This window comes from Teleopsis dalmanni, chromosome 2, assembly GCF_002237135.1.
Source record: "Teleopsis dalmanni isolate 2A chromosome 2, ASM223713v2, whole genome shotgun sequence".
NCBI lineage: Eukaryota > Metazoa > Arthropoda > Insecta > Diptera > Diopsidae > Teleopsis > Teleopsis dalmanni.
Genome location: NC_051847.1, coordinates 231,437,210 through 231,447,182, shown reverse-complemented (window position 1 = coordinate 231,447,182; position 9,973 = coordinate 231,437,210). Strand labels below are relative to the sequence as shown.

The following is a 9,973-nucleotide window of genomic DNA, read 5'->3' as shown; positions in this document are numbered from 1 at the left end:
TTACAACTTTCATATTTTTAGTATCAGTAGACTGTGTTTTTAATTATAACTACTATTTGTTAAATATACGTTATCTCATTGAGTCAATTTTATACCAACTAGTTTAGATACACGTATTTTTACTTTTAAGACTAGTTTATAATATGTTTCACTTTTAAGTACTACAAATGTAAAAAATGGTTGTTAAAATTATTGATTAAATACGTTGACAATTTTTTTTACCTCAAAAACTTTTAAATGTACTATTTTTTTTAGTGTCAATATTCATAAGTTAATTTATTTAAATAATTAATTTTATTTAGTTACTGGCAATTGTTTCTTATTAATCAGTTCATTTATTTACAGACTCGTAGGTGGATTTTGTGAGGTATTGTTCGATTTGGAAAACAGTATACGGACATATTTGTTTCACAGTTTTAGAACTTTACTAAACACGCAATAAGGATCTTAAATAATTGAATATTTACTTGTACGCCTTTTTAGCTTATATAAAAACTCATTGCTTTAGTTAATCCCGGTTGCTTTCCTTATACTTGTGCATGAAGAGTTATTCTTGTTATTTGTTTGAGCGCATAGCTTTCAAATTAGTGCAAACATTCATTAATCGAATTGAGTGTGCAGTTAAAGAAAGCACACAATTCTATAAGTGAAAGTGTGCAGTATTAGCACATTTCATACACAACATCATCGTTTCCACCCACAATCTGCGAATTTAATTTTGTGACTTCATTTCAAGAATGATTGTTTGTTTTTCACTTGTGATAAAGCACACCCTTTCCTATCTATGAAAATACTGATTACTTTATACAGCGTCATTCAATCGCTTCTTAATGTTGGCTTTTTGTTGTTTATTTAGCAGCGTGTTAAATTGTTTTTATTTTTGCAGTTGAACCCATTTTATCACCAAATGTAAGTTAATGGGAAGATTCTACAATCTTTACTCAACGGAAACCCAAATAAAGAATATTTGTCTTTTTTACAATTAAAAGTTGAAAAGAAATGGCATTTATAACATTTGTAGTTTTATTAGATATAATTTTTTATTCTGTTTAAAATAAATGCTTTATATAATAAAATAATGTATACAAAAATATTTTTATAACTTTATAATAATTTTTATTAAAAATTGAAATTTTTAAATATTTTTTTTTCAGATTGAAGATGAAGGCAATCATGGAAATGATGAAACCCGTCTTTTTATACTGTCATCATTAGCTCAATCGCAAATGAGTAGAGTTTCCTGTATACTATGTGAAGAACCAATGTTAGTTTTCGATCGGTACCCATTAATCGATGGTTCTTTTTTTTTGAGTCCCAAGCAACATTCCTCTAGCTGTATTGAAGTAAGTGTAAAACCGATTAATATATAACTTATATTATATTATTTATTATTTCTTAACGTGATTGATTTTTGTGTAATCGTTATGAAATAGAAAATATATGTCATGATATTGGTGTATGTTCAATTTTCAGAGAACATAGACGTATTTTTTTTTTGTAAAGCACTTCTGTCCGAAGAAGCTAAAGTCTTGTTAAACGGTAACAATATTTATAACCTGTGCAAATTTCTAACAGAAGATTAATTATTGATGAATTTATATGAATTATAATGTTAATAAAAAACACCACTTTTTGTATGCTAATATGACACACAACAAATATGCTATTGTCAAATAAGATTTTAAGTAAAATTCTAAAATTTTTGTAAGTGCTGTATGAGTTTTTGAATCAATAAATAATAAAATAATAATAATAATAATAATAATAATAATAGTAATAAATAATATATTATTATAAATAATTAAATCTAAATCTAATTACAAAGCATATAAATCGTTTGTACAATTTATAGACGTAGGTTCGAAATATTTTTGTTAAGAATCTAAAACAGGTGTTATTGATATGTATATATTAAAACATTAATATTAGAATAATTGACATTTAGATTTATTCTATTAAATTATTAACAATAATTAATTTTTTTTTTGTTATTTTCTATATAGGTTAAATACGAAGGCCGTTCACTTTATTTGACATGTGTTTGCATGACTTGTTTAGATGGTACTTCCATGAATCGTGTTATTACTTGCAGGTATTTTTTGTTGTTTTAATTTTTTCAAAATTATGCTGTACTAATATATGTATGTATCTTGTGATTGTTTTAGGTTTTGTAACGAAATTTGGAATGGATCGAATTTAGTATTAGGAACCATGTATGCTTATGATATTTTTGCTGCTATGCCGTGTTGTGCTGAACGTCTTAAGGTAAAAATAAATTTGTAGATACTATTTTGAAGGACTTTGTATTTTTTTAAATTAAATTTTGTTGAAACTAGTTATGGTTTAATGTAAATTATTTTGTTTTGTGCTAACATGGTTATAAATACTAAATAAAAAAAAATGTGATTACTTTAAAACGCGACTAGCTTTTGTGTTCGAATTTCGTCACTAATAAATCGTCACTAATACATATTAATTACAACATATTCCTTAACTCACTTGTTTCCATTTTTATCAATAGTGCAATAATTGCTTCAAATTATTACTGCATCCGCAACAACGACTTAATTTTTACAGTGATTACTCGCATAGTGTGACTTGTCCATATTGCACTACTCAGGATACACACTTTGTGAAACCTTTAGGTTTCTGTTTTGCTAAGCATAACATTGGTCGACAACAACAACTCGCATAACATGAGGATTCGTTGGAGTCTTCAAAGTTAACAATGATGCCAAACGGCGTCAGGATGAATACTCCAACTAGAAAGCAAAATGAAAACAATGATGAAATTAAAAGACTTCTAATTTTTAATCCTGATATTGATTATACAGCCCCTTTTCAACAACAAGTCAATCCAGATATGATTGGTTCACATCCCCATGCACAAATTCATCAACAATATTTTACCAAAATCGTGAATAACAGTTGTAATCAGGTAAAACAACAACAAAACCAACATCATCGCTCGACAGCACTTACATCATTAATTGGTGATGTAGATTCTGCTTTATCCAATATCTCGATATCTGAGTTTTCCACAATAAATCAAATATTTCCTCATGTTGCAAATACAGCCATTTCACAACACATGTCAACAAATCTGCCTATAAAATATAGTTTAGAGAATACGTCTAAAAGTGACGAAAACATAAATAAAAAATATTTCTGTATTGCGGAATTGCACAACCAAGGGCAACACTATATGCACGAAAATATAGAGTTAGTAGAGAGTAAACGGGACAGAATTTTGACAGAAATTGGTGGTATAAAGAATATTGGAAATAATATATTGCAAAATAAAACTATAACTACATATGTACCATCTGGAATAGGAGAATCACTAAAAACAGATAGTGAGAATGAAAAGAAAGTAAAAAATTGTTTTTGGGGTCAAAATCCCGTGTTGACGCCATCAGCTTTTAACATTCTTACACAAAACGCAAATAAAACAAACGGTGCTATTTCTGCATTGTGGGGCTGTGAGAACAGTTCCTCAACTTCCAGTGGTTGCTCAACTGGAGGTACCTCGCAAGCATCACTAAGTCCTGCTTCAACCTCTTCACCAAAACAGATTAATCATATTAACCGTAAAGACTCTTTATGGTCACCACAAATCTCACCAGTTAGCAATATTCTCAAGAATTGTAATAATAAAGTCAATATTGATGTCATGGACCCAACTTCACCGTTTTCATCAACAACCTCATTTTCATCAAATTCAAATTCAACTTCAACACAATTTGAATTTGAAAAAATAGATACGTGGCATAATGGTAGTTCTTGTACAAATCATACTGCTAAGTCGCTAAATACAACTAGTAATTTGAAGTCACTAACTGAAGGTCCTACACAATTCGCTAATATAAGCAAAATTTGGAATGCAACAGAATCAATTCGCAATTCAAATGATTTGTGCAACTCAACTTCCAACGTAAACCATTTGCCTAATGCAAAAAATATTTGGAATACTAACAGTAACTGTGGAATAAGACGAGCCATCACTAAGCAACAATTTTCTCATCAAAATAGTGTTTTCCCCAATGCTGATGTTCCCGCTCATTGTGATATCAGGAAATCCGACGTCGATAGCAAATTTTCATCGGACAATTCTAAGCAATTATTTTCTGATGAATTTTTGAGCTACTTAAATGTTTAAAATACTATAATTACATTATTAAATTACTTAAAAAAAGGAGAAGAATTTACTCCAAACCTTTCACAATTTTTTTTTTTTGAATTAATATTAATGTCAAAAAATACTCAATAAGTGAATTGGCAATTGTTAAATTAAAATTTTTAGTTATATTTACGTTAACTTTATAGAAATAATTTTTACAAGTTCCACTATGGATATTTATTTAATTTTAGTGAATTTATTAGTTAAAAGTTGAATAATAATATATTCAATAATCATTTTCATATAGTAATAAAGTAACAGCAATCTTTGCTAATTGCTTAAATATTAAGCAGTTGATATAAAGAACTCTTCATATATATAATATATTGGTGTATTATGTATACTCAGAAAGGAATTTCGTAATTGAATATTTTATTAATTGAAACTATATTTCATTCATAATTTCATTCAAATCTATAATTTTACTACTGCCAAAATAAAATTTTTTTATAATGTGTTAATCTTTTTTTGGCTACCAATTTATTAAAGTCAGTGCTGTACTTTGTAGCAAGTAACGATAGTTGGTTAAACATAAGGCCAAAAACAATATAACAATATTTACTCAATTATCCTAAAAGACGAATGTTAAAACGCGCAACTAAATGAGTAAATTTAATTTAATTCTGTCAAATATTAGCAGAAGCCTATAGATTAAAAGTTGAATTACTATTATTTATAAATATGAATAATCTGATAATGTATATTAAACATTGTCATTTTTTACATTTTTTATATTCTCTGCGCGAGAGGAGAAAAATGAGTTAATATCTAATACTTTCGAATGAAATTAATAATATATAAAAAATTATTGTAAATCACATTAATGTGAGTTATTTATTTATTTAGAGTTATTTATATATGATGCATTTTTCAAATAATACATATGTAGAAACTGATATTTTTATTTAAAAAAATATTGAATTTATCAACTTCCAGGCAATAAAATTGCTGCCATTTTTAATACCAAAAATAAAGTCATTTAACTAACAACAATAAAATTGGGTGATATTAGGTATGAATATGAAACAAGTACTTGCACATATTCATACTTTTATAACAGAATTTTGATTACATACAAAAAATTTCAGCATTTATGGAGAAACTTACAAAATTAGTAATTTTCATATAATTTTAAGAAACTTTTTGAACATAATTAACATAGAGGATAGACACAAAATAACAGTATGGGTATATATAACATATATATAAATACATATAAAAATTTATATCAATATGCACTAAAATTTTATAAGGACAAAGTAAATTAGTTTAAGCTTAAACTTTAGACGTTTAGTAGCGTTAGTGCACATAAAAAAGTTATGTATTAGTAGAACCTTGTAAGATAAAGTCAGCCCATCAAAATTGAAGTTCTCTTCTTTTATTTATATAAAGAATGAAATAATGCCAGAAAAGAAGGTATTTTAAAGTTCTTACCCACCATTTTAACCAAAAAAGTTATAAATCAAAGTAATATATTTTTTCCTAATAAAATCATCTTAAATGAAAGCAATAAAGAGTATAATTTTCTCTTTAAATTGAAATGCAATAAATGTTGTATCAAAAATACAAAACGAAATTTATTACCTCCTTAGCTAAAATTTCAATAGAATGATATAAACTATATCGAAATATTATAATAAATAATATTAAGTTTTTGAGAATTTATTTAAGATTACATGGTTTTGTATTGATCTTAACATTATTTTAGATATGTTATAAAAAACTTTAAAATTTTTGTAGTAAATTATAACAAAAACAAAATATTTTTAAAGAAATCATATATAAAACTAATTAGCAACTTAAAACTGTTATTAGTATTAATGTGTAATATATTTTGCATTAAAGTCTTAACGGACGAAAAACATAGTGCGAAGTATCAAGTAAACGATTGGACTTCTTTGAAAATCCTGCATAAATAGTAAAATTAAGAATTTAAAATAGGGCTAATAATTCTTAAAATCGATCAGACGATTTACAGACCTAAATAATTATTTTAATAACAAGTTGCTTTAAAATGTACATTTTTAAGCAAATAAATTTTATTGGATTGTGTAAACAATATTTTTACAAAACAAACTGAGTGCCAACAAGTTAATAAGCGGCTACAAACTCGCTTCGGAAACCGAACATGTATCAAAATGAGATGTAGCTAAATTCCTAAAATATACTTAATAACTAAATTATTTATTTATTTATATATTTTTTTTTAAATGAAAAAACATTTATTGTTAATTTAAAAATATTTTTTTAGATATATGTACATATATAAAATGAGAACAAATTATTGACTATCTCAGATCATCTGATGAAAAAATGTACAAAATTGAAGAAGTCCATGACATTTTACTTCGGTATCTTTGGGCCAAATATCAGCTCAATTTACATGATTTTAAAATCATCAAGTAAGTTACTCTATGTTACTTAACGATATGCAGAAATAATTAAGAAAGCTTTTAAGTTTTGTATTATTAATATTTTATAAACTATATTAGCTAATTTTTTTTCGTACAAAATTCTTTAAACACTTATTACTGACCGAAATATATAAAAGGCAAATAGATGAAAATGTATAAAAAATATTTAATCTTAATTCATAATAATTTAGTTTTAATAATTTCATTTCAGTCTAACAATTTTCTATCAAATTATAAAATGTATTTTCTGTCCACAAAGTTGAACTAATTAAAACTATTTAAAAATTAATATAAATAGAAATAATATATAAAGTTTTATAGTATATTTGTTTATAATATAAATTTAGGAAAATATTTGAGTTACATTATTATATAATTTAAAATTTTGATTTTAGTTAAAAGAATTGTTTTAAGTTTGAAACTATAATATTTGTGTTGATTTTTTCTTTTAAAAAAATAAATATTTTTTACATTCAATTAAATTATATATTGTTTGTTTTGACTGTTAAACATACATCTGAATTACATTCCCTAATAAATAAATAAATTTAACAAGAATTACAAAATATATAATATGAACATTCAAATACCGACTAATCAAACAGTTCTTCTGCTCTACTATAATTTATGCATATAATCAAATCATGATTCAAAATTAATGTAGAAGGGATAGAAAAATTGGAAGTGCAAAAAAAAACATTAGTGAAATTTTCAAAATATGTTATAAATTTTAAATCATTATATTAGCTAAATACTGTTAAAGATGATGTGTTCAAGTCTCCATGTTCCCAACTAGTTTATAATACATCGACATCCTGAGTACATACATAAATATAATTCTAGCTGGTTGTAGTAATGTCTTTACCATCATTTAAGTAATTTCTCAATTTAATTTAATTCAAAATTATTGCTGAAAAGAATGCAGTAACATTTTTTTATTTTTATCTTATTATTATTATTATGTTTTTAAACTATTTTTCTATATTAAATATATATATAATAATGTAAAAGAACTTAATATAATATACTCTATTATTTTATGTTTTATATTTTTTTTACGTAGGAAGTCGAAATATTACACATAAAATTTTTTTATTAAAAACTTTATTCTTTGAACACAAAATTTAGTTGAATTGTTTTTGTTAAATTCCCATAAATTTTAACAATAATCCTTAAATATATCTAGATCAATGCAATGCTAATGCGCTTTTATAGCCTTTTATTTCTTAATAATTCGAAAGTACAAAAATTAAGCAAATTAACATTTTTATTACCTGATTTTACCAAATGCAAAGTAATTGAATTTACTTTTCTATAGGCAAATATCCATTTATTAGTTTAATTATACTTTAGTTAATTTTCAACTTTTATTTTGTTGATTATAATAATTCTTTGTTGTTACCATCCTTTAATTAAAATGTACCTTTAAAGCGATAACTTAGTAGTAAGTTTAGACTTAGTATAGAGACATATACAGTATTTATATATATACAGTAGTCGTTCAATTTAATAATAATTACACTTATGTAATCATGTCTATTTAATACAATATTAACACATAATTTAGTACATAAATATAGAAATTTAGTTTTCAATAGTTAAATTATTTTTTGCAAAAACTTAATTTTGTTTTTTTCTTAGCGGTTTCTATGGGTTTTTTATATGCTTACTTTTGTAGGTTTTGTAAAATCGTGACGTTGATATAAAAACATCATTTTATTTAGTTCATTATATAAAATCATCAAATGCATCACAATATTTTTGTGAGGCATTTTAAGTGTTATTTCAGCGAAATATCTACTCGATATAACGAATTAAGCAAAAGTTGTAAAGAATTGTTAATGTCAAAATTTTGTCGTTCATTAAATTGGACATTTATTAAATTGGATATACTATGTATATATATATATATATATATATATATACACCGTTCTTCATTAAATTCATTAATTTCGGTATGCAATTGAGTGGTTTGAAAAAGTATAAAGTATGTCGTAACTAAATAAATATTGGATACTATTGAACGGTCTATACCTAGTAATATTGTTTTACGATTTTTAGATGAAGTAATTATGCATTCCTGAAAGTAACATACTTAATAGAGAACGCTATGTATATATATATATATGAAAAAGTATGATTTGTTTTGGTTATTTAAAACATATTTGCAATTTTGTAAATATGCTTCGATAAATGTTTTTTTAGTACTATAATATATACATATAATTAACACAAGCATAGTTGCGTTAATATAAAAATATACTCGTATAATAAATATTAAAGTAATTCAGCAAGTAATGATAAAATCCTTTACAAGATCCTTTTTATTTTTAAGATTAAAACATACTATGTTTTAGGGCTGCACTTGAAAACGAAAACTTGTAATTAATATTGACTTTTTGTGGTATGTAATTTATAGTTGAGGACTGTACAGAATACCATTATAATAATAATCTAATGAAGGTTTTTTAAGAAACGAATTTAGAGTATATAATGTAAACGAACATAATACTTATAATCTTACGTATTCATAAATTTTAAGTTTTGATAATTAAATATATTTATGAAATTGCTAATATAAGTAAAATTTTAACATTTTGTGCTGGTATTGCGGACCAAAATCGGTTGCGTTATTTGAAATTAAAAGTAGTTTAAGGATTAAAGCAATTAGTATGCAATCAACTGTAATATATAAAATTTAAAGTGTTTAAGAAGCAATAATTAGATATTTTAGTAAGAGAATTAAAAAAAACGCCTAGTGTTTTTTTTAGGTAAATGAATATAAAGAATTCTATGAATTGTCGAACAATCGTTTTTAAAAAAGCTTCAAGTGAAATATCATGACGTGCTTAATAGTTTTAATAGTTTTAATTTAAAAACTGAAAAAAAATATTATATAAAAATATATACTTGCGCTAAATATCTGATTACTAGCTTGTAATATTTGAAAATGTGATGTGGTAGGTGATTTAAAAAAATGCGTTGCATTTTATTTTTCATACAAAATAAGACTCAAAACTCTTAAAGAGTGAAATAAGACTGGGAAAATTTTAAGCAATTACCGTATTATGTGTATACTGTTACATTACGAGTATTTTAAAAGTATTAAATGTTTTTCGTTAAATATAATCACCAAATAAAGTAGTTAATGATTTCAATTGTAATATAACATAATTCGATAAAACTAATAAAGCTATGAGCCGTTATAAATGAAATTCCAATTTTACATATTGTATATAGGTTGCAAACGTAACTAAATATAAATATTTTTTTTAAGTAAAAAAAATCCACTTAAAATATATGTAATAATTTAATGTTAATTAATTGGCATGTAGTTTTTTATGATATAAATTTGAAATATTTTAACATTCAATAGTCA

The 9,973-nt window shown here is 24.4% G+C and overlaps 1 protein-coding gene across 1 annotated transcript; it reads left to right on the top strand.

Moving 5' to 3' along the window:
* Positions 1 to 1,133: 1,133 nt before the first annotated feature.
* LOC119677326 (headcase protein-like) lies at positions 1,134 to 2,703 on the top strand. The gene is made up of 4 exons (XM_038088626.1): positions 1,134 to 1,343; positions 2,004 to 2,092; positions 2,166 to 2,265; positions 2,522 to 2,703. Exons 1-4 carry the CDS (start codon positions 1,227 to 1,229, stop codon positions 2,693 to 2,695), a joined length of 480 nt encoding a protein of 159 aa, XP_037944554.1. The 5' UTR covers positions 1,134 to 1,226; the 3' UTR covers positions 2,696 to 2,703.
* Positions 2,704 to 9,973: the final 7,270 nt, after the last annotated feature.

Bases quoted from the DNA above. Each gene is read 5' to 3' on its own strand.
- LOC119677326 (XM_038088626.1), top strand. From the start codon at position 1,227: ATGAGTAGAGTTTCCTGTATACTATGTGAAGAACCAATGTTAGTTTTC. The intron at 1,344-2,003 runs GTAAGTGTAAAA...TTTTCTATATAG, and splicing joins ATTCCTCTAGCTGTATTGAA to GTTAAATACGAAGGCCGTTC. The intron at 2,266-2,521 runs GTAAAAATAAAT...TTTTATCAATAG, and splicing joins GTTGTGCTGAACGTCTTAAG to TGCAATAATTGCTTCAAATT.